Genomic DNA, 25,903 nt, shown 5'->3' on the forward strand with positions numbered 1-25,903 from the left:
GCAAGGCCAGCATTTGTTGTCCATCTGAATTGCCCTTGAACTGAGTGGCTTGCCACACCATTTCAGAGGGCAGTTAAGAGTCAACTGCATTGCTGTGGGTATGGAGTCACGTGTCGGCCAGACCAGAAGAGGATGGCAGATTTCCTTTCCTAAAAGGACATTGGTGAAGCAGAGGGGTTTCTACCAACAATGGTCTCAAGGTCGCCATTACTGAGACTAACTTTCATTTCCACATGCCTGACACTTGTGTGCTGCGATTGTTACTTGCCACTTGTCAGCCCAAGCCTAGGTATTGTCCAGGTCTTTAGTAGTTAGAAGTAGATATATAAAACTTGCAAAATAGGAGCAGGAGTAGACCATTTGGTCCCTCGAGCCTGCTCTGCAATTAAATAAGATCATGGCTGATCTGATTGTAACCTCAACCCCACATTCGCCTTCCCTCAATAACCTTTGACTCCCTTGTTAGCCGAGAATCTATCCACTTCTGCCATAAAATTATGCAATGGCCTGCCCAGTTAAAGTAAAGATCGGATTAATTAATAAACTGGATTCACTGCAAGCTCAAATTGTTCTTTGATTGCAACAGAACACTGTCCTCACCCATTGTTATCCATTGCTGCTTCTTCCCAGTTCCCCAGGGAGATCTTTTTTGCCTCTCCAGGTTCTTATCTGGAGCTTTTCAATTGTTCCGGCTCAGTCTCTCCCACACAACATGAACAATAATTCCCAGTATTCGGATAATAGCCTATTTCAGACAGATCTGGATTCATCTGCATGGTGGGAGCCCACTGTCTAAAATAAATCTGCACCAGACGTACCTCTCCTGACGGGAGCCGGCACAGGTGTTTAATGGCTGGCACAGACACGATGGGCTGAAGGGCCTCGTTCTGTGCTGTAAAACTCTAACTCTCTGATTAAGGGTCTTGTCCATGTCTCCTCGGTGTTTGAGATCAATTTGTGTGTTGAAGCAGCAGTGCTAACCACTGTTCCACCCTAGCTGTGTTCTGATGGAAAGTATCTGGAGAAGATTACTTAGAATGAGAAGCGATTTAGGTTGCATACAAGGTTGGGATTATTTTGGATTTTGGCAGAAAGCGCCAAGAATTGGCGTGCAGTTTGGAAGCATATTTTGCGCTCAATATGTCTTCGTCATTGCATTGACACAGAATCTGTAGTTTCACGTCAATGTAAGACATCTGACTTCAGACTGGTTTCATTTGCGAGGCACAACAGGAAACCAATTTGAAGCTGGGTTCTCAAAGCTCGATAATTGTAAAACTGGAAAGCAAAATTCCTAAACAGTAAATTTTGACAAAAATAAATGACCTGTTATTGATATCAAAATATTAGCAGAATTTGGATGTCAACTTAGCATGTGCTGAAGTTTACTTTGAGTGGTGTCGAGCCAACGGTTTCTTAAAGATGGCAACCGAGACAACAGACATTACCTGTAGCAGAACAGTTACATCCATAAAAGATATTTTGGGGCAGCAGGGTAGCATGGTGGTTAGCATAAATGCTTCACAGCTCCAGGGTCCCAGGTTCGATTCCTGGCTGGGTCACTGTCTGTGTGGAGTCTGCACGTCCTCCCCCTGTGTGCGTGGGTTTCCTCCGGGTGCTCCGGTTTCCTCCCACAGTCCAAAGATGTGCGGGTTAGGTGGATTGGCCATGCTAAATTGCCCGTAGTGTCCTAATAAAAGTAAGGTTAAGGGGGGGGTTGTTGGGTTACGGGTATAGGGTGGATACGTGGGTTTGAGTAGGGTGATCATGGCTCGGCACAACATTGAGGGCCGAAGGGCCTGTTCTGTGCTGTACTGTTCTATATGGCAGGCTAAATAATGTTTGCAAATTCTTCAACAATCCTGACACACAACAGACTTATTATTCTGATGTTGCATCGGTGTTAGTAAGATTATAATGATTGAAATTTCAATATATTTAGATCATACAGTACCTCAAAGTGATGCTGATCACGAACGTGCACCAAGTTCTTTCATTCAACACTCTCCGTACCCACACAACTGTATTGGCACGTGGTCTGGCAACATCTTCATTTTTACATATTCTTTTTGTTTACAAATCCCTTCATCAGCGCTCCTCTCTATAACCTCCTTAAGCTCTGGAACCCTACAAGATCTCTCCATTCACACCGTCTGAAAGCCAACACATTAAACAGTACAATACTCCCTCTCACTCCAGCTCTGAAATACTTAACCTGAAATTTGAACTCAAATACTCGGGTGTGGCCTGAAACCACTATCTTCTAACTCCGAGGCAAGTATGCTAAGACTGAGCTGAATAGATGGTAGTGTGATTGTTCCAAACAGAACCTTGTATTCACTTCCAGAGCATTCCCAATAGGTTATATTTATTCTTTAAACAATAACATTGAAATTAATTTTGTTGAAGTTATGCAAATTATGTATCATTTACCTCCAAAATGAATAGGGTATTCTTGATAGTGGGAAGATTCAAAAATATTGTAATTAGATCATTACAACACTAAAGATGTTTAAGAGATTTGCCGCTAGTACAAAGTATGAAACAATTATGATGGTGAAAAAGATTGTGAGTAAAAGGGTTGCTTGGAGATGTGAGTATCTGTGTGTGTGTGTGAATGTTTATATGTCTGTGTGTGTTTGTGTGTGTGTGTCAGTGTGAGTGCCATGTCTGTGTGTCTTTGTGTGTGTGTGTCAGTGTGAGTGCCATGTCTGTGGTGTGTCTGTGTCGTGTGTTTGTGCGTGCCATGTATGTGTTGTGCACATGTTAGCAGAATGGACAGGCAGGTGTTAGCTGCAATATGTATAATTAGGCAATAGTGCATTTTAAAGAAAAAGTAACAAATTGAAGCTTCCATCTAATGGAAGAGCTGGGAAGGCTAGAGATCTGCAGAGAAATCTAAGGGATTAAGTGTTGGGAATAATAACAGAACTATTTGTAGAATTTTGGTTTCACAAACAAGAACATAAAGTACAGAAGTGAAGATACAATATCAATTTATACAGAATGTTGGTTAGTCTACAGAGAAAGAAGTTCATGCTGTTTTGGGGTTCCCATTGTAGAAAGAAGATCGAAGTCATAGAGAGCGATTAGCCAGGGTGACTCCAAGAGTGGAAAGAAAGCGTTGATATTATCATAGAATTTACAGTGCAGAAGGAGGCCATTCGGCCCAGCGAGTCTGCACCGGCTCTTGGAAAGAGCACCCTACCCAAGTTTAACACCTCCACCCTATCCCCATAACCCAGTACCCCCACCCAACACCAAGGGCAATTTTGGACACTAAGGGCAATTTATCATGGCCAATCCACCTAACCTGCACATCTTTGGACTGTGGGAGGAAACCGGAGCTCCCGGAGGAAACCCACGCACACACGGGGAGGATGTGCAGACTCCACACAGACAGTGACCCAAGCCGGAATCGAACCTGGGACCCTGGAGCTGTGAAGCAATTGCGCTATCCACAATGCTACCGTGCTGCCCACAATGCTACCGTGCAGCCCTTTTGTGAGAGTCATAGAGTTATAGAGGGCCACTGCTCGAGCAGAAATGACTGGGGTGGTTTCAGAATGTTTTGAAATAGTTTTAATAGTGCAATTGAGAAACTCCTAAGCTGGGAGAATCGCGTGCTTTACCACAGGGAATATTTCACCTAGGAACAGTTGCCTCTTTTGAGGGAAAAATAAATAAATACTTGAAGGAAAGGAAGAAAAAAACAATGTTGTAAGAGAACAGAATAGTACGATTAATTTTGGATTGCTTTAGCTAAGAAATAACGAGTATGGAAGGAGTGCAGCAAAGAATTGATGCCTGGGGATGACGAGATTGACATATGAGGAGAGATTGAATCGGTTAGGATTATATTCGCTGGAGTTTAAAAGAATGAGGGGGGATCTCATAGAAACCTATAAAATTCTAACAGGACTAGACAGAGTAGTGCAGGAATGTTCCCGATAGTGAGGGTGTCCCAAACCAAGGGTCACAGTCTAAGGATATGGGGTAGACCATTTAGGACTGAGATGAGGAGAAATTTATTCACCTAGAGAGTGGTGACTCTGTGGACTTTTCTACCACAGAATATAATTGAGGCCATACATTGTATTTTTCAAGAAGGAGTTATATACAGCACTTGGGGCAAAGGGGGAAAAGAAGGAACAGGTTATTGAGTTGGATGATCATCCATAATCATAATGAATGGTGGAGCTGGTTCGAAGGGCCGAATGGCCTCAATCTGCTCCTATTTTCTATATTTCTATGAGTGGCTTTCAATTTCAATGGTTCAATGATCTAAATACTTTTTAAAAAAATTTTTTATTACATTTTTAACATTTTAAATATACAACATAACAAAAATAATACAACAAAAACCCCCAAACTTCCCCCACCTCCTTTCTCCAACACCACAGCTGAATTTAATATTGAAGACTAGATTATTCCTGCAAACCTAGGGTTAAAGTATTATTGTAAAGAAGTAGTTTGTTAGCACAGTGGGCTAAACAGCTGGCTAGTAATACAGAACAAGGCCAGCAGCACGGGTTCAATTCCTGTACCCGCCTCCCTGAACAGGCGCCGGAATGTGGCGACTAGGGGCTTTTCACAGTAACTTCATTGAAGCCTACTTGTGGCAATAAGCGTGTATTATTATTACATTGATGTACCTTTGGTACAACTTTTTTTATAGGCCTTTTTAAGTAACAATAATTGATTTAATACTATGGTATAGATGATTGTTATTTGAGTAACTTATTTTTTCCATCTTATTTACAGAATTCAATTCGTCACAACCTTTCTTTAAATAAGTGCTTCATGAAAGTGCCAAGACAGAAGGATGAACCTGGTAAAGGAGGTTTTTGGCAGATCGATCCACAGTATGCTGATATGTTTGTTAATGGGGTGTTCAAAAGGAGACGGATGCCTGCAACTCATTTCAGCACCCTGAAACAAAGCAAACTACCATCTGTGTCTACATCTGAAGTCTCATTAAATCCATCAACTCCCTCTTTTCTCTCTTACTCTGGGCCTGGACATACACCTATGCGGTACATGGAAAATTCTCATGGTAATCACATTTTCAACTCCTCGGACAACCAACGAACTGCAAGCAAACGCAAGCAAGCCTTGCCAAAGCGAACAATGAAGATGGCCAGGACTTCCAAGTCTCCACTACTGGCTCACGATGATCGAGAATCTGAATCGCTCAAGGGAGACTTTGACTGGGCCTCCGTCTTTGATGACGTGTTCAATGCAAACGGGAGCAATTTTGAGGACCTAGACATCAATGCAGCATTGAACTCACTGGGTACAGAGCTGGATCTTACTGTCCAAGGAAGGCACATTAGCCCACAGTCTAAATGGTGCTCCATGGGAATGGATCAGGTTCTTGCAGAAACTACTAGCCAGACTTCCCAGTTTGAAGATTTTACTTTCTTCTCAGATGCTCAAAGGCATCCATGGGAGGAGATGAAGGAAGAGTTCCAAGTGACCCCATTGGATATAGATCAAGGCTTCAACTTCTATGAAGGATTCTTCAATGAACTGCATCAGTGGGAAAGAGGAGACACCTTTCTGTGACAAGACTATGTTCCCCAAATGATCAATCTTGAACCATTTGCTACATTAGCATTAATGCTCTTGATTATTGGAAATGTATAGCTTACATGAAGTTCCTTTATAACTGTTGAAGAATGACCCATTTGTTATTTTTTATTGTTTATAATTTTTACACTGGAATACCATTTAAGAGATTTCTGTCATGGTTAAAAGTAAACAGTCTGAAATTCTTAATAGTTTAAGATCATACCATTTGATTATACAACAGATTGTACCACTAGAGGTGCACAATGCTGCAATATTTCGAAGGGATGTATCGTCAAAAGCTATTTGCCATTTCAGATTCTTTCTTTGTTCAAAACCGAAAATTGCTCAATTGCACTTGACACTTTGGAAGACCATGTTGCTGAGGTGAAAATATTAAGCCAATAGTCAAGTCAAGCAAGTGTACAGCAAGCAGAACTATGATGGCATTATTTGAATACTGTCGATTAGGAGCTAGCTAATTCTTAACTGGAATTGTTCGTAAGAGCTAGTTGATCCAAAAATTGTACATTGAAGTATATTGCACTTAAAAACTTTACTCCTAAAAATGACTAATCCCAACTTGTGTAAAATTGATTTCCATTTCTATTCACTTGCAGTTGCAGTGTTTTGCCATATGAACTTGAATTGGAAAAACAGGGCTAAACTAGAGGTCATTTCAAGTTAATTTCCCGCTTTTTCTTGACTTGGCTATTGAATGAATGTTAGGCCTTGGTTCAATGGCTTCATAGAATCAACACTCTTTACAGGATGTAAGGCACAGTTTTGACCATATATTTTTCCATAAAGTACTTATTTTACTCCGATGTATTAGTTTTAAAAGTGTAGTTTTGTGGAATTGATTTGGTGACTAACCCGAGTTAAATTCTCAAACAGAAGGGACGTGGGTAAGATTTGATACAAATATTTTTTGGAACTGCCCTTAATCATGACATACTCAAAGCCCAAATGATTGGGCACCAAAAAGGGCAATTGTGCTTGCTACATATCTTACAGTGAAGCAAGCATCTTGGGCTGTCTCCATTAGCATGGATCTTTACAGCAACAAAATAAACTGTAATCAAGTCATCTTGATTCTATGCAGAACTCCTTTCCTCATTGTGCTGGAACTGCTGCCTTTGCAATGAAGCTATGAAGGGTTTTCATCCTTTGCAAAGAGCTGCTATGTAATTCCGAAGATGAAGTGAACAATGTCCACTGAACTGTGTAACTTTGCCAATCTCTCTAACTCGTGAATGCAGACTAGAGAAAAACTCATCAATCTTTGAGCTGAATGGATAAGTAGTCACTGTTAGATGCTTGTTTTGTAAGAAGAAACGTGTGTTTGCTTGGGGTCATTCTGTTAACTGACCAATGGAGCAAATCACCCATGTTGTGCAATCTCCCATTTTCTATTCTGGTTAAATGCTATTTGCCTCACTGCAATAAAAATTGTGGGGTTTAAAGCACATATTCTGGAGTTTTATTTTAACAACTATTGTCCTTCATTTTCCTGGTTGGAAACAAATGCTATTTTGGAATATCAGCATCACGAAGAACATCTGATAAAAAAATTAGAGAAGATAGATAAGCCATAATAATAGATAGATTATATAATATAAACCAAAAGTGTGGGATGGAAACTTGAAATTGTTTGATGTGGATTAGCGTGATTGATCCAGGTCTGAATCCATCATAGCACTAGAATTCCCCACCGAAATACTCTCCGAATGATCTCATGTGATGGTTATTTTACCTAGAGTTGTTAGTGTTTGTGCGATAGGTTTTTTAAAAAAAATTTAGATTACCCAATTATTTTTTCCAATTAAGGGGCAATTTAGCGTGGCCAATCCACCTACTCTGCACATTTTTGGGTTGTGGGGGCGAAACCCACGCAGACACGGGGAGAAGTGTAGCATGGGGGCAGCAGGGTAGCATGGTGGTTAGCATAAATGCTTCACAGCTCCAGGGTCCCAGGTTCGATTCCCGGCTGGGTCACTGTCTGTGTGGAGTCTGCACGTCCTCCCACTGTGTGCGTGGGTTTCCTCCGGGTGCTCCGGTTTCCTCCCACAGTCCAAAGATGTGCGGGTTAGGTGGATTGGCCATGCTAAATTGCCCGTAGTGTCCTAATAAAAGTAAGGCTAAGGGGGGGTTGTTGGGTTACGGGTATAGGGTGGATGCGTGGGTTTGAGTAGGGTGATCATGGCTCGGCACAACATTGAGGGCCGAAGGGCCTGTTCTGTGCTGTACTGTGTTCTGTGTTCTGTGTTCTGTGAATGTGCAAACTCCACACGGACAGTGACCCAGAGCCGGGTTCGAACCTGGGACCTCAGCGCCGTGAGACGGTTGTGCTAACCACTAGGCCACCGTGCTGCCCTTTTGTGTGATAGGTTTGATCATCACAATGAAGTACTATGTCAAACAGAAAGGATATGAGTGTGATTTGGAACAATGATATTTGGAACTGTATATAGCCATGAGAAAGCCAAATGGATGTGGGAAAGGTCAACTATATTTGCTGTGTATCTTAGACTCCAGCAAATATCTTGGGTTGTCTCCTTTTAAATGAGGTCTGCTACCATGTGTGATTACTCAGATTTGCACAATCCTACATGATGGCGAGATGATTTTGAGCTGGACCTTGGTTACAATTCTCATTAGGTGGCATTGTCAGTGTTTAACAGCTAGCCATTTGAATAGACTTTGAGAAAATGCTCTTTTCAGATCCAATGTATCATATCTCACGCTAAGTCCAGGAGTGCTGGGATTCTTCGAAATGTTGTTACTTTAACTCAACTTCCTCAGCAATGGCACACAGATTTTAGCCCAGCACTGAAAAAAATCAGCAATTCTTCTGAAAGTTAAACGCAGAATATATTGGCAAGGATAACATTAGGATAGAGGTTACTACTGCTATATGATGTACCGGCTCAAATAGTGCAACCACTGTGATTTCTTGCACTGACTGTGAACACTGCGATGTATTTGACTTTTCCCTTGAAAATTGCATGAAGTACGGGTTTGAGACTCTTAATAAAAAATGACTTAGGAGTATTAGCCCAGTTATTTAAATACAGACTTTGATCTCTTTAAAGCAAAACATTCAAAGCATCTTAGGGAGACTGCATGAATTGTATAGTCTCAGTCCTTTACTAAAGAAGTCAGAGTGAGTGAGTTGCACAAAAATATGGGTTACATTCCTCTTTGAAGGGGGAACTTTGAATTAATCAGGGAAGAAAGAATTTTGAGCACAAAGGGAACATAATTTTTTGTGAAATGGGTTAACTCACCGGAGGCAGGAGATCAAACTCGGGACTTTCTTGCTCTGTATAGTTCACCATGGGAGCAAATTGGAGACGGTCTTCAAGATGTGACATTTTCCACGGAGTCGCTTGGGGAGCAAGTCTTATCATTTTTCCTCCAATTTTAGAGGTAGTCAAACATTAAATACCTGCATTGTTATGTACTCTCCTTGCACAATTATATTCTTTTATTGGATAAAATGTCCTAGGTTGGGACTGATATGTACTTGCAATAAAGACAATGATGGCCTAAAGCTATTAGCAGAATATTAAAAAAAATCTGAACTCAAAACATTACCTCAGGCACACTACTGTATTATTTTCAATAGACCATTTCTAAATTTGCAACAAGTTAATTGGACTCTATTTTACCAAATAAAGTGACGAGCCTTCCAAGTGTCTATGTATATGTATTAAATTACAGATATACTATCCATTTTCACTTCCTCATTAATTGCATTCAAATTAGCCCATAACTTGTCTGGTGAAAACGCAGTTAAGTAAACAAAAAGTCTGATCCTTCCTCAAATAAAGTCATTCTTTTAGATATTAAAATTAATCTATTCTCTAATTATTAGGTTGAATGGAAACTACATTGAATTAAATTAGGGGATGGTAATGAAATTTAAATATGGAAGCAATCAGTTAGAAACTGTAGTCATTGGAGCAAATCTAATCCATTAGAAGAACAAATAGAATTTTGTTAGACAGCTTTTTAAGGGCAGATCTTGGTCTTTTATTAATTTTATGCATTGCTCAGTTAATGATTTAATTAATCCGGGAGGAGCGGGTTAGTTTGGTAGGCTGTAATAACCAAAAAGAAAAGGACGGTGAACTTATTATCTTAATATATTTCACTAACTTCTACAATAACTTCAGCTCTCTCCTAAACCCCTGCTGTTCAAAATTTTAGATTTGCCTTAGGTATTTGTCAAAGTTTAGCAGCATTGCTTGCACCCAAAAGTGAGATGAGAGAGGGACCCCCATATACCATGGGGCAGCACGGTAGCACAGTGGTCAGCACAGCTGGTTCACAGCTCCAGGATCCCAGGTTCGATTCCCGGCTGGGTCACTGTCTGTTCGGAGTCTGCACGTCCTCCCCGTGTGTGCGTGGGTTTCCTCCGGGTGCTCCGTTTTCCTCCCACAGTCCAAAGATGTGCAGGTTAGGTGGACTGGCCATGCTAAATTGCCCTTAGTGTCCATAAAAGGTGGGGTTACTGCTTAACAGGGATAGGGTGGAGGTGTGGGCTTGGTGGGGTGCTCTTTCCATGGGCCAAATGGCCTCCTTTTGCACTGTAGATCCTATGATCCCCATTGTTTATTCGGTCTAGTGCAATGGGGTGTTGGACATCATGGTTGAGGATGCAGATGTTAGATTGTCACACATGGAGAAAACATTCCTGCCCATCCCGGTCCACAGACCTAAATACACTCATCTCATAATCCAATGTTCCTTGTCCTCTACTTGGATGAGTTTCAGGAGGCCTGGCTGACATTAATTCCAAAAAATAAAACCCGAAAAATGGAATTTAGAGAATTTAATTTCTCAACCAGCCTGCTGGGAGCGGATTGGTTATCTGCCCCTGACCGGTCTTAAAGTTAAGAGTTGGTAGGACTCAGTGTGAAACTTCGAAGAATTTTTGCTTCCCATCCAGTTCAAACCCTTCAGAAAATGCTGGAAAATCTCAGCAGGTCTGGCAGCATCTGTAGGGAGAGAAAAGAGCTAATGTTTCGAGTCCAGATGACCCTTTGTCAGAGCGTTGACAAAGGGTCATCTAGACTTGAAACATTTGCTCTTTTCTCTCCTTACAGATGCTGCCAGACCTGCTGAGATTTTCCAGCTTTTTCTCTTTTGGTTTCAGATTCCAGCATCCACAGTAATTTGATTTTATCCAGTTCAAGCCCTTACCTGTTACTGGGGTTAAAATTAAACCCCCGGGTCTCTTACATCACAGGAATTTACAATCTTCTGTACTTTAGCTGGGCTGTTGTCCGAACCCACGGCCTTTGCAATATCGACCGGGCTCAGCTGTTTCATGATGCTGTATGGCTGAATTGGCTGAAGACTGACATCTGTGATTCTGGGGATCTCTAGAGGAGACTGAGATGGATCATCCACTTGGCGCTTCTGGCTGAAAACCATCGAAAACGCTTAAGCTTTGTTTTTTTTTGTACTGACATCCTATATCATTGAGAATCGAGGTGTTCATAGAACTTCCTCCTCCAGTTTAATTGCCCTCAGCCATTTCATCCACACACTGCATTTAGCCCCTGAATTGATGGTAATTGCACAATTACATGATGGGGGGGGGGGGGGGGCGGAGAAGAGCGAATGTGGAGGGAGGTGGGTGGGGTGTCATAATATCCTAATAGTTGGACTTGGATATAGTTCCCTTCACAAGTTTTTCTATGTGAACTACTCAAGTCTTTGTTGGACAGAATTGAGGAACATTTTGGTTGGACAAGGTCAATGTTTAACTTTGAAGCCACTTTATATGACTGAAGTGGATATAATTCCTGTTTTCCTTTATTTCTATGTGTTTACAGTTATAACATTTGCAAGTTGTTACCCTTCCCTAATGGATGGACAGCGTTGTGCCCTGTTCCTACTTTCATTGGACTCTTATTGCAATCCCAGACCAGACCCCAACAGTGGTTAGGATACTGGACAGAAACCTCAATATTTTATTTTAATTTTGTCAGATTCTCTCCAGGAGTGATTTCACAAAGAAATGGTGTTATGGTATATTAAAACACCCTATTACTAACACAGTATTAAAATATCTTTAACATCACACACAAAAAATAGCTTAAAATTAGTTACCCCTTAAACAATGCTAAGCAATACAGTGACACAATAATCCTTAATTGCTATCTTTATTCCCACTCAAACAACAACAAAAACCATTTCAACTCTCAGTCCACTCTTATACCATTAAACCATGAGTATTTGCCTTAAAGAGATGTTCTTTGAGAAATAAAGATCTTTTGACACTGCTTTAAAGAAAATACCTGATTCCTGTCTGAGGCATGCAGTAACTCTGGCTGTATGTCTTCAGAAGATGTTTCCCAGCTTGTTTCGGCCCCCCTTTTTCTCAGACAAATCTGCATTGCTTTAAAGACTGTTAAGCTCTTTTAACTGAACTGCAGCGAGAGCAAAGCTGTTTGACCTCTGGTCACAGCTTCATTCAGTTCAGGACTGAGCTGCTTTCTGTAGAGATGCATGATGCCTTGGCTCCACCAAGCAACAACACCATCTTTCCAAGTTGAAATCTAATGAACTCCACAGGGAATACCCTTAATCAAAACAAAACAAAACAAAACAAAGCCCAAGACTTCTACGATGGTGAAATTGCATCCCTGGCTCCCAAAGTATACTAGCCTTTCAAACTAGAAGTTCTTTTAAACCATGACTGCAGCAGTCAAACACACTCTAACTCAGGCTTTTAATCCTTACTGCACCAAATACAAAGAAGAACAAAGAACGTTTCGGCAAAGGAACAGGCCCTTTGGCCCTCCAAGCCTGCACCAATCATGATGCCTGTCTAAACTAAAATTGTATCCCTCTTACCATCCTTTCCATGTATTTGTCTTAAACGCCACTACCTTATCTGCTTCCAGCACATCCCCTGGCAGTGCGTTCCAGGCACCCACTACCCTCTGTCTAAAAAAACTTGCCTCGCACATCTCCACTAAACTTTCCCCTTGCACCTGAAACCTATGTCCCCAAGTAATTGACTTGTCCACCCTGGGAAAAAGCATTGGACTCCACTCTGTCCACGCCACTCATAATTTTGTAAACCTCCAACAGGTCGCCTCTCAACCTCCATCGTTCCTGTGAAAACAATCCGTGTTTATCCAACCTCATAGCTAATACCTCCCAGACGAGGCAATATCCTGCTAAACCCCTTCTGTACTGTCTCAAAAGTGTCCACATCCTTCTGGTAGTATGGCAACCGGAGTTGTACACAATATTCCAAATGTGGCCTTACCAAGGTTCTATACAGCTGTTGCGTGACCTGCCAATTTTTATGCTCAATGCCCCGGCCAATGAAGGCAAGCATGAATATACCCTTTTGACTGCATTAATAACCTGCATTGCCACTTTCAATGATCTGTGGACCTGTATGCCTAGATATCTCTGCCTGTCAATACTCTTAAGGGTTCTGCCATTTACTGTATAATTCCCACCTCTTGTTCCAAAATACATTACCTCACATTTATCCGGATTAAACTCCATCTGCCATTTCTCTGCCCAAGTCTCAAACCGATCTGTATCCTCTGACAATCCTCTTCACTGCCAGCAGCTCCAACATCCTTGTATCTTCCGCAAACTTACTAATCATTTTCCTCCAAATCATTTCTATATACCATGAACAACAAAGGTCCCAGCACTGATCCAGGCCGAACACCACTGGTCACAGCCTTCCATTCAGAATAATAATAATACCTATACTACAATACATCTGAAATTCTTACATTCATCACAGGCTATAGAGTGACGCTAAGAATGAGTTAACCGCCCACACTGTGGCTACACATTAAGCCTCTTGAGCTCTGGATTTTCCAGCTGGTATATTGTGTGAAATAGTGGTAGCCTCTCAGCAGCAGGCCTGGCCACCACCAGAGCTGTAGACTCTGCTCAATGGGACATTGTGTTAATAATTGGCCACAACCGGAGCAGTTTCCATTGCTGGGTTGGGGGAGGGGATTTCTCCCTCCTTTCCACAATCTATTCAGCCCTGCCTCATAGTTTCCATTTGTTTTTGGGGGTTGATGACTGGGAATGGAGGTGCCCTTGTGCATCCCTACTCATGTCAACAGCATTCACCTGGTAAAAGGGTTGCCAAGTTTTCTGTCTTGGATGGCCTCCTATTGGCCCAATCTTTCTTTCTTTTAAAAAAATTTAAAGTCGGCCCAATTCATTTTTTTCCAATCAAGGGATAATTTAACGTGGCCAATCCACCTACTCTGAACATCTTCACGTTGTGGAGGTGAGACCCACGCAGACATGGGGAGAATGTGCAAACTCCACATGGACAGTGACCCGGGACCAGTGTGCCACCGTGTTGCCCAAGGCCCAATCTTTCTTAATGGGGTGGGGCTCCAAAATGCAGCCATTTATTTGGCCGGTTCCTCCAAAATATCCCTGGCATTTGTGAGCTCCCAATCTGCATTTCATGCCAACGGGATTGGGACCCAGGAATGAAACTTCTGCTTCTGGAATCTGATGCTCTTTATGCTCCTTATGGCTGAAAGAGGTGGGGACAGGCAGCACGGAGATTGTCAATCCCAGCTCTCCCACTCAGTTATTCTGGTTTATGACTGGTGTATCGAAGTCCAGCCCTGTACCTTTCTGCCTTACAGCATAAACCACTGAGCAAATCTGACCCCACATCAATGTTCCACATCAAAGGTAACTACGTAAAATAAGAGCTCACGGTGTAGGCGGTGATATGTGAGCAGATAGAAGATTGGTTAGCTAACAGGAAACAGAGAGTAGACATGAGTGGGTCATTTTTGCATTGCCAGATGAGAAGAGTGGAGTGCGATAGCCATCAGTGCTGGAGACTCAAAGAACAAAAGATATTGCAGTACAGGAACAGGCTCTTCGCCTCACCAAGTCTGTGCCAATCCTGATTCCTTATTTAGACCTACTACTTATTGCCTTCATTCCCCTCCCGTTCATGTGTCTATCAGGATACATCTTAAACGTTGCTATCATGCCTGCCTCCACCACCTCCACTGACGAGGTATTCCAGGCACCCATCATCGGTGAAAATCTTTCCCTGAAAATCTCCCTTAAACCTTCCCCCCTCTCACCTTGCACCTGTGCCCCTTGTAATTGAGTCTTCCACCCTGGGATAAAGCTTCTCACTATTCATCCTGTCTATACCTCTCATAATTTTGTAGACCTCAATCAGATTACCCATCAGCCTCCGTCCTTCCAACGAAAAAAAATCCAAGTTTATTCAATCTCTCCTTTTAGCTAACACCCTCGCGACTAGGCAACATCCTGTAAACCTTCTTTGCACTCTCTCCAAAGCATCAATGTCCTTCTGGTAGTGTGGCGACCAGAACTGCATCCAGTATTCCAAATGTGAGCTAACTAAAGTTTTATACAACTATAAAATGCCCTGTCAACTCTTGTATTCAATGTCCCGGCCGATGATGGTAAGCATGCCGTATGCCTTCTCAACTACTTACAATTCATACCAATTACTTGGATGACAGGATTGAGTGTATGATTGCTAAATTTTCTGAAGACAGAAAGATAAGTTGAGGATGGTGGCACAGTGGTTAGCACCGCTGCCTCACAGCGCCAGCGACCCAGGTTCAATTCCGAACTTGGGTGACTGTCTGTGTGGAATTTGCAATTTTCCCCCATGTCTGCGTGGGTTTCCTCTGGGTGCTCTGGTTTCCTCCCACAGTCCAAAGATGTGCCGGGTAGGTGGAGTTATGGAGACAGGGTATGGGTGTTGTCTAAGGTAGGGTGCTGTTTCAAAGGGTAGGTGCAGACTGCCTGGGCTGAATGGCCTTGTTCTGTGCTTTAGGAATTCTATGGTTCTATGTCGTATGTTGTGAAGAGGACATAAGGAGTCCGCAAAGGGACAGAGACAAGTTAAGTCAGTGGCAAAGATTTGGCAGATGGTATGTAATGTGGGAAAATGTGAACTTGTCGACTTTGACAGGAAGAATAGTAAAGCAGCAAATTATTTAAATAGAGAGATTGCAGAACTCTGAGGTATAGAGGGATCTGGGTGTCCTGGTACATAAATAACAAAAGTCAGTATGTAGATATAGCATGTGATTAAGAAGGCAATTTGAATGCTGCTTTTTATTGTAAGGGAAATGGAAAATGGAAATAGGGAAGTTTCACTCCAGTTGTACAGCGTGTTGGTGAGGCCACCTCTGATGTACTGTGTACAGTTTTGGTCTTATTATTTGGAAGCTGTTCAGAGTTCAACTGATACCTGGGATGGAAAGTGTATCCAATGGGGAAAGGTTGGACAAGTTTGGGCCTGTATCTATTGGAGTTTATATAAATGAGAGGTGATCGTATTGACCCATATAATATCCTGAGGGGACTTTATAGGGTGGATGCTGAAAGTATAAATGTACAAAAGGAGGTTTGGGGTGAGAGACAGTGGGGTTAGGGTGAAGCAAGAGGTTCATGGCTATGCCATTTGTAGATTGAATATGATCACAGATGGTAGGATGTGGGTGAACTGGGATTTGAGAAGGTGTGTTAGGCAAGAACAGAATATCATCCTTTGATGGCTTCAGCAATGCCATTGATGGTAACTTCGGTGACATCCCCTCCAGTTGACCCCTGCCCCATTTCCACCATTGGGAGGAGCTCATGCAGCCATGCCTGAACCCTGGCAGTTTGTGGCTGTTTCTGCCTCCAGCTAAACACCACCTTGTCCTGAAAAAGAGGGGACAATGTATCAGTGAGTGTGTTGCAATGTGTTTGGGTTATATTCTTGTCAGAGTTGAATAACTGCCACTTTGTATGAGATATGAGCGTGAGGCTTGCGAAGGAGACACATTCTGAGTGAGTGAGACATATCCAGAGTGGGAATGGGAACTTGGTAATTTGGTGCAGTGAGGTAATTTGGCACGGAGTGGGAGAAGGTGCTTTTTCCCCACCATTTTGTTTCCTTTCTTCTGGCTTGTAACTGTTAATCTGCAGGGAGAGAACCAGAGCGCATCCTGGGAAGGTAAGTCATTCTTATTTCCTTTTCAAATTGTGTGTGGAGGGAAAACTGTAAGTGACATCACAGTAAAGCTGTGACCTGATTGGCTGGTTGGGAATCTGTTAAATTTGAAAAAAAAAAATAATATTGCAAAAAACATCTAATTGATTAACTAGATAATGGAGTAACTAAACCTGAGACCAGTGAACGATATTTAGCATTTGATTTTACAGTAAAAGTCATCTAGCGTTAGGACGATATAGTTAATTGTAACTCAATCTAACAATATTACAAGTGTTTATTTTAAATTAATTAATTAGTACTTAAATGTCACTTAGCGGGGTGCAGTGCTCCAACTGTGAGATGTGGCAGATCTGTGGCGCTTCCAGCGTTCCGGTCGACTACATCTGCAGCAAGTGTAACCAATGGCAGCTCCTCGCAGACCGCGTGGTTCAGTTGGAGCAGCAATTGGATGCACTTAGGAGCATGCAGGTGGCGGAAAGCATCATAGATAGGAGTTATAGAGATGTGGTCACACCCAAGGTGCAGGCAGAGAGATGGGTGACCACCAGAAGGGGCAGGCAGTCAGTGCAGGAATTCCCTGTGGTTGTCCTCCTCTCGAACAGGTATACCACATTTGATACAGCTGCAGGTAGGAAAACAGCAGCAGCCAGAGCAGTGGCACCATGACTGGCTCTGATGTTCAGCAGGGAGGGTCAAAGCGCAGAAGAGCAATAGTCATAGGGGACTCTATAGTCAGGGGCACAGATAGGCGCTTCTGTGGACGTGAGAAAGACTCCAGGATGGTATGTTGCCTCCCTGGTGCCAGGGTCCAGGATGTCTCAGAACGAGTAGCGGGCATCCTGAAGGGGGAGGGCAAACAGGCAGAGGTCATTGTATATATTGGTACTAATGGCATAGGCAGGAAGGGGCATGAGGTCCTGCAGCAGAAGTTCAGGGAGCTAGGCTGTAAGTTAAAAGACAGGACCTCTAGGGTTGTAATCTCGTGATTACTCCCTGTGCCACGTGCCAGTGAGGCTAGAAATAGGAAGATAGAGCAGCTAAACATGTGGCTAAACAGCTGGTGTAGAATCATAGAATCATGGAATTTACAGTGCAGAAGGAGGCCATTCGGCCCATCGAGTCTGCACCGGCTCTTGGAAAGAGCACCCTACCCAAGCCCACACCTCCATCCTATCCCCATAACCCAGTAACCCCACCCAACACTGAGGGCAATTTTGGACACTAAGGGCAATTTAGCGTGGCCAATCCATTTAACCTGCACATCTTTGGACTGTGGGAAGAAACGGAGCACCCGGAGGAAACCGGCGCACACACTGGGAGAACGTGCAGACTCCGCACAGAAAGTGACCCAAGCCGGGAATCGAACCTTGGACCCTGGAGCTGTATAGCAATTGTGGTACCCACTATGCTACCGTGCTGCCCTGAGGGGGATGTAGGAGGGAGGGTTTCCGTTATCTGGACCACTGGGAGCTCTTCCGGGGCAGGTGTGACCTGTATAAGAAGTACGGGTTGCATCTAAACTGGAGAGGCATAAATATCCTGGCCGCGAGGTTTGCTAGGGTCACACTGGAGGGTTTAAACTAGTATGGCAGGGGGGTGGGTACCGGAGCAATAGGTCAGAAAGAGAAAGCATTGAGGGTGAACTAGGGAATAGGGCCACTATGGCTCTGAGGAAGAGCAGACAGGGAGATGTTGCTGAAAACAGTGGGACTGGTGGCCTGAAGTGCATATGTTTTAATGCAAGAAGTATAACGGGTAAGGCAGATGAACTTAGAGCTTGGATTAATACTTGGAACTAAGATGTTGTTGCCATTACAGAGCCCCGGTTGAGGGAAGGCAGGCTTGGCAGCTGAACGTTCCAGGATTTAGATGTTTCAGGCGGGATAGAGGGGGATGTAAAAGGGGTGGCAGAGTTGTGCTCTTGGTTAGGGAGGACACCTCAGAGGGCAGTGAGGCTATATGGAGAGAGATCAGGAATAAGAAGGGTGCAGTCACAATGTTGGGAGTTTACCACAGGCCTCCCAACAGCCAGTGCGACGTAGAGGAGCAGATAGGTAAACAGATTTTGGAAAGGAGTAAAAGCAACAGGGTTGTTGTGATGGGAGACTTCAACTTCCCCAATATTGACTGGGACCCACTGAGTGCTAGGGGCTTGGACGGGGCACAGTTTGTAAGGAGCATCCAGGAGGGCTTCTTAAAGCAATATGTAGATAGTCCAACTAGGGAAGGGAGTGTACTGGACCTGGTATTGGGCAATGAGCCCGGCCAGGTGGTAGAAATTTCAGGAGGGGAGCATTTCGGGAACAATGACCACAATTCAGTAAGTTTTAAAGTGCTGGTGGACAAGGATAAGAGTGGTCGTAGGGGGAATGTGCTAAATTGGGGGAAGGCTAATTATAACAATATTAGGCAGGAACTGAAGTACCTAGATTGGGGGTGGATGTTTGAGTGTAAATCAACATCTGACATGTGGGAGGCTTTCAAATGTCAGTTGAAAGGAATTCAGGACTGGCATGTTCCTGTGCGGAAGAAGGATTAATATGCCAAATTTCGGGAACCTTGGATAACGAGAGATATTGTGGGTTTCGTCAAAAATAAAAGGCATTTGTCAGGGCTAGAAGGATGGGAACAGACGAAGCCTTTGTGGAATATAAGGAAAGTAGGAAGGAACCTAAGCAAGGAATCAGGAGGACTAAAAGGGGTCACGAAAAGTAATTGGCAAATAGGGTTCAGGAGAATCCCAAGGCTTTTTACACGTACATAAAAAGCAAGAAGGTAGCCAGGGAAAGGGTTGGCCCAAAGAAGGACAGGCGAGGGAATCTATGTGTAGAGCCAGAGAATATGGGCGAGGTACTAAATTAATCCTTTGCATCAGGATTCACCAAAGAGAGGGAATTGGTGGATGTTGAGTCTGGAGAAGGATGTGTAGATAGCCTGGGTCACATTGAAATTCAAAAAGACGAGGTGTTGAGCGTCTTGAAAAATATTAAGGTAGTTAAGTCCCCAGGGCCTGATGGGATCTACCCCAGAATACTGACAGAGGCTAGAGAGGAAATTGCTGAGGTCTTGACAGAAATCTTCAGGTGATGTCCCGGAGGGCTGGAGAATAGACAATGTTGGTCCTTTGTTGAAGAAGGGTAGCAAGGATAATCCAGGGAACTACAGGCCAGTGAGCCTTAAGTCAGTGGTAGGGCAATTACTGGAGAGAATTCTTCGAGACAGGATCTACTTCCATTTGGAAGCAAATGGACATATTAGCGAGAGTCAGCACGGTTTTGTGAAGAGGAGGTTGTGTCTCACTAACTTGACAGAGTTTTTTGGAGAGGTCACAAAGATGATTGATGCAGGTAGGGTAGTGGATGTTGTCCATATGGACTTCAGTAAGGCCTTTGACAAGGTTCCTCATGCCAGACTGGTTCAAAAGGTGATGTCACACGGGATCAGGGGTGAGCTGGCAAGGTGGATACAGAACTGGCAAGGTCATAGAAGGCAGAGAGTAGCAATTTTCTGATTGGAGGACTGTGACTAGTGGTGTTACGCAGGGATCAGTGCTGGGACCTTTGCTGTTCGTAGTATGTATAAATGATTTGGAGGAAAATATAACTGGTCTGATTAGTAAGCTTGCAGACGACACAAAGGTTGGTGGAATTGCGGTAGTGATGAGGACTGTCGGAGGATACAGCAGAATTTAGACTTGGACGGAGAGATGGCAGATGGAGTTTAATCCGGACAAATGTGAGGTAATGCATTTTGGAAGGTCTAATGCAGGTAGGGAATATACAGTGAATGGTAGAACCCTCAAGAGTATTGACAGAGGACTTCCGGTGGCGGCGATGTCCGAGTGAGCCGCACATTCGGTGGGCTCTCACTCCGGCCGGGCTGAACAGCTGATTCCCCACGATAGCGGGACCACGGGGGCGGCAGAAAGGCTGCCGTGAAAGAAGAGGAGAGCGGGCTGCAGCAGATGGAAGTGTGGGAGGCCAGCAGGTGAGGAAGAAAGAGAGAGAGAGAGACGGAGGCAAGGAGGAAGCTGACCTGAAGGGTAAGATGGCGGACCCACGGACCTTCCTTCCTCCAGGACAAAGGGAAAAAAAAGTTTGGAGTTGCTGAGGAGGGACAGCGTGGACCCACTTCAGATGCCCAGGAGGTAAAATTCAAGGAGCTGGGCGAAGGAAAGCGGCAGCGAAGGCGCTGAGGAGCGGGCTGCGGCACATGGAACAGCGGGATTCCAGAAGGCAGAAGAAGAAGGAGAAAAAGGGACAGAGACAAGGACCTGAAGAAAATTACCTGGGACCTAAGATGGCGGACACACGGACCCCGGACTCAGCAATCCAGCTGGCGCTGGATAACACGCTCCAGGTAATGAAGTCCAGTTTTGAAGCGCTGAAGCGGGACAGCTTGGACCCAATCCAGAAAGCGGTGGATCAGCTGAACCAGAGGCTGGACGCCCAGGATGTTAAAGTTAAGGAGCTGGGAGAGGCGGTGGAGGAGCAGGCGGATGCGCAAACGGTTGCAGCGCTAGAAGTGGACGGCCTGAAAGAGCGGCAGAGAAGACTGCTGGACAGAGTGGAGGATCTGGAGAATAGAGTCCGCAGGAACAATCTGAGGATGGTCGGCTTCCCGGAGGGGGCGGAAGGAGCTGATGCTGCAGCGTTTGTAGCAGACCTGCTGAAGCAGCTGATGGGGGCCGAAGCCTTTCCGCGACCGCTAGAGCTGGAGGGGGCACACAGAGTGCAGGCAAGGCAGGGGCGGCCGGGCGGACCCCCCCCCCCCCCCCCGCCCGATGGTGATTAGGTTCTACAGGTTCGTGGACAAGGAGCGGGTGCTGCAGTGGGCAAAGAGCGCCAGGAGCAGCACGTGGAACAACAGTGTTCTCCGCATTTATCAGGACCTAAGCCAGGAGGTGGCTCAGCGGCGAGCAGCCTTTAAGAATGTCAAGGAGGTGCTGTTCAAGAAGCACGTGACGTTTGGTCTCCTGTTCCCAGCCCGGCTATGGGTCACGCACCAGGGTCAACACCACTACTTCTCCGAGCCCGAAGAAGCGATGGAGTTTGTGAGGGACCTGGGGCTGGTCCCGAAAGGAGGCCCCAAGGACGCGAGTTAGGGCCCGAGGATTTCTGTGGGAAGGAACGCCGAATGTGCCTGGACTGCTGCTCAACGGTTTGCTGGGCCAAGGGGGCCAAGCGGAACATTTGAGACTCTTTCCTTTGTTCATGGACATTTATGTGCTTTTTCTCTTTTTTCTGTGGTTTTTTTCTTTTTTTTCCTGTTTGGGCTTTTTGTGCAGCTCGCGGAAGACACTGGAGCCGGCTTGCCCCAGTGGGTGGGGAGGAGGACGGGGAAACAAGGGGAATGGGGCAGGAAGGCGCCGGAGTGTTGAGTCACCGGGCCAGCAGATTGGCTAGTCAAGGAAGTCAGATGGGGGGGGGGATGTTACAGCCAGTAGATGGCAGGGGTGGGGGTATCGGGGGATGGGGTTAGGGGAGGGGGGGGTTGTTCTGCTGATGGGAGAGGGACTTGAAATAGGCACTGGAAAGGAGGTCGAGGGTGGAGGCAGCCAAAGGGCGGGCCAGGAATGGCGCGACGCACGGGTCAGGGGCCGGCCCGAGAAAGGCTATGGCTGACCAGCGGGGTGGGGGGGTGGGATGTGCCCCCCGACCAGGCTGATCACCTGGAACGTCAAGGAACTGAATGGGCCGGTTAAGAGGGCGCGGGTGTTCGCGCACTTGCGGGCCCTGAGGGCGGACGTAATTATGTTGCAGGAGACACATCTGAAAGTGTCAGACCAGATCAGGCTAAGGAAGGGCTGGATTAGCCAGGTCTTCCACTCGGACTTGGACTCGAAGTCCAGAGGGGTGGCAATCATGATCAACAAGCGCGTGCAATTTGAGGCAGAGGGCATATCTGCAGACAGGGGGGGCAGATACCTGATGGTACGGGGCAGACTGGAGGGGAGAAGAGTGGTGCTGGTGAATATATATGCCCCGAACTGGGATGACGTGGACTTCATTAAAAGAGTGCTGGGGAAGATCCCGGACTTGGATTCTCGCAGGCAAATAATGGGAGGGGACTTTAACATGGTCCTTGACCCGACTTTGGATCGGTCGTGTCCCAGAACGGGTAGACTCTCAGCAATGGCAAGGGAGCTGAAAGGGTTTATGGAGCAAATGGGGGCAGTGGACCCCTGGAGAGAGGGACAGCCAACAGGAAGGGGCTACTCGTTTTACCCGCACGTCCATAAAGTATATTCTAGGATAGATTTCTTTGTACTAAGCAGGGACTGTATGGGGGAGGTAAAGAACACGGAATACTCAGCAATTACCATTTCAGACCATGCCCCGCATTGGGTGGACCTGCAGTTCGGGGGAGCGAGCTATCAACGCCCGCAATGGAGGCTAGATGTGGGACTGCTGTCGGAGGAGGGGATCTGCGAGAGGCTTCGGAAATGTATAAAAAATTACCTGCAGGTGAATGACACTGGGGAGGTCTCAGCGGTGACCGTGTGGGAGGCGCTAAAGGCAGTAGTGCGGGGGGAGCTGATTTCAATTGGGGCCCACAGAGCCAAGGCAGGCCGGGCAGAGATGGATAGATTGGTCAGGGAAATGGGTCGGATAGATGAAGAGCACGTGGAGTCCCCGGGGGAGGTTTTACTCAGGGAGAGGCAGAGGCTACAGGCGGAACTGGGGGCACTATCCACGAGCAGGGCCGTGGAACAGCTTAGGAAGGCGAGGGGAGTGGTGTACGAGCATGGGGAAAAGGCTAGCAGACTGTTAGCGCAGCAACTCAGGAGGAGGGAGGCGGCCAGGGAAATAGGTAGAGTGAGGGACGAGGGGGGGCGCAAAGTGGAGGATCCGGCAGAATTGAATAGGGTATTCCGGGACTTCTATCGTAAGCTGTATACTTCGGAGCCGCCGGAAGAACCGGAGGGGATGAAAAGGTTTCTGGACGGGTTAACATTCCCAACAGTTGGGGGGGGGGGGGGGGGGGGGGGGGCGCGAGTGGAAGAGCTGGGGGCCCCGATTAGAGTAGAGGAGGTATTGGGGGGCCTAAAGGCCATGCAGTCGGGGAAGTCCCCGGGGCCGGATGGATACCCAGTAGAGTTTTATAGGAAGTTCTCTGAGCTGGTGGGCCCGGTCTTGGCGAGGGTTTTCAATGAGGCAAGGGACAGAGGGACCCTGCCGCCGACAATGTCACAAGCCACCATATCTCTGATATTGAAGCAGGGTAAAGACCCGGAGGTGTGCGGGTCCTACAGGCCAATCTCCCTGATTAATGTAGACGCCAAGCTCCTGGCAAAGGTACTGGCGGGTAGAATGGAGGACTGTGTACCGGAGGTGATTGGGGAGGATCAAACGGGGTTTGTGAAAGGTTGGCAGCTGGCGGCCAATCTGAGGAGATTGCTCAATGTGATAATGATGCCCCCGGCGGGTAGAGAGGTGGAGGTAGTGGTGGCAATGGACGCCGAGAAGGCCTTTGACCGGGTGGAGGGGGACTATCTATGGGAGGTGCTCGGACGGTTTGGGTTCGGGGAGGGATTGGTGGATTGGATCAAATTATTATATCAGGCCCCGAGGGCCAGCGTCAGGACCAACAGAGAAGTGTCGGAGTACTTTAGGTTGTACCGAGGGACCAGGCAGGGCTGCCCGCTCTCCCCGCTGCTGTTTGCGCTGGCCATAGAGCCGCTGGCGATTGCGCTGAGAGCCGCAGAGGGTTGGAAGGGGATGGTGAGGGGCGGGGTGAACATAGGGTTTCTCTTTATGCAGACGACCTGCTCCTGTACGTGTCGGACCCAGTGGCCGGGATGGGAACTATACTGGGAATGCTGAGGGAGTTCGGCCAGTTCTCAGGATACAAATTAAATACGGTCAAGAGTGAAATGTTTGTGGTCCAGGCAAGGGGCCAGGAGAACAGATTGAGAGGGCTACCGTTTAGGCTAGTTGAGGAAAATTTCCGGTATTTGGGAATCCAGGTGGCACGAGACTGGGGCAGGCTGCATAAGTTAATTTGGCCAGGGTGGTGGAGCAAATGAAGGGAGAGTTTCGGAGATGGGATGCACTCCCGCTGTCGCTGGCAGGGAGGGTGCAGACTGTAAAGATGACAATCCTCCCTCGATTTTAGTTTATTTTTCAGTGCCTCCCGATCTTTATCCCACAGTCCTTCTTCAAAAGAGTTAACGGGCTGATCATGAGCTTTGTCTGGGCGGGAAAGTCTCCGCGGGTGAAGAAGGCGATGTTGGAGAGGAACCGCAGCGAGGGAGGGCTGGCTTTGCCGAGTCTGGTCAATTATTACTGGGCGGCCAACATCGCTATGATAAGGAAGTGGATGGTGGGTACGGGGTCTATTTGGGAGCGGGTGGAGGCGGCTTCGTGCAGGGGCTCCAGTTTGGAAGCCCTGGTCACGGCTCCTCTACCGCTGCCGCCGGCCAAGTACACCACCAGCCCGGTAGTGGTGGCTACCCTGCGGATATGGGGCCAGTGGAGGAGGCATGTGGGGGAGATGGGGGCGTCTGTCTGGGCGCCAATCTGCGACAACCATCGGTTTGCCCCCGGCAGTATGGATGGGGGGTTCCGAGTATGGCGGCGAGCAGAGGCGGGAAGGGTGGGTGATATGTTCCTGGAAGGGAGCTTCGCGAGTTTGAGGAGCTTGGAGGAGAAATTTGGGTTGGTAAGGGGAAATGATTTTAGATACCTACAGTTGCGGGACTTTGTTCGTAGACAGGTCCCATCTTTCCCGTGCCTCCCGCCAATGGGGATCCTAGACAGAATAGTCTCTGGGAGGGACGAAGGGGAGGGTAGAGTCTCGGGTATTTATAAGGTGCTCATGAGGGAGGAAGGGTCCCAGACAGAGGAACTGAAACTTAATTGGGAGGAGGAGATAGGCGGGGAAATGGAGGATGGGCTGTGGGCAGAGGCCCTGAGTAGGGTAAACTCGACCGCGACATGTGCTAGGCTCGGGCTGATCCAATTTAAGGTCGTTCACCGGGCCCATATGACGGTGGCTCGGATGAGCAAATTTTTCGGTATAGAAGACAAATGCGCTAGGTGCGCGGGAGGACCAGCGAACCATGTTCACATGTTTTGGGCATGCTCTGAGCTGAGGGGGTACTGGGAGGGATTTGCGGGGGTCATGTCCCAGGTGCTAAAAACAAGGGTGGTGATGAGTCCAGGGGTGGCAATTTTTGGGGTTTCGGAAGACCCGGGCGTCCAGGGGGAGAAAGAGGCCGATGTGCTGGCCTTTGCTTCCCAGATAGCCCGGCGACGAATATTATTGGTGTGGAGGGACTCAAAGCCCCCGAAGACTGAGTGG

General features: G+C 46.2%; 1 protein-coding gene across 3 annotated transcripts in view; it reads left to right on the forward strand.

Annotated features, from left to right (window-relative positions):
* Nucleotides 1-7,040, forward strand: part of LOC119978939 (forkhead box protein J1-B-like) — an 89,931-nt gene extending 82,891 nt beyond the window's left edge. For all 3 annotated transcript variants that reach the window (XM_038820883.1, XM_038820882.1, XM_038820881.1), the window contains exon 3: nucleotides 4,765-7,040. In XM_038820883.1, coding sequence (XP_038676811.1) covers nucleotides 4,765-5,568 — 804 coding nt within the window. In that variant the 3' untranslated portion in view covers nucleotides 5,569-7,040. The remainder of the gene's footprint in view (nucleotides 1-4,764) is intronic.
* Nucleotides 7,041-25,903: the final 18,863 nt, after the last annotated feature.

The sequence above is a fragment of the Scyliorhinus canicula genome, chromosome 15, assembly GCF_902713615.1.
Source record: "Scyliorhinus canicula chromosome 15, sScyCan1.1, whole genome shotgun sequence".
NCBI lineage: Eukaryota > Metazoa > Chordata > Chondrichthyes > Carcharhiniformes > Scyliorhinidae > Scyliorhinus > Scyliorhinus canicula.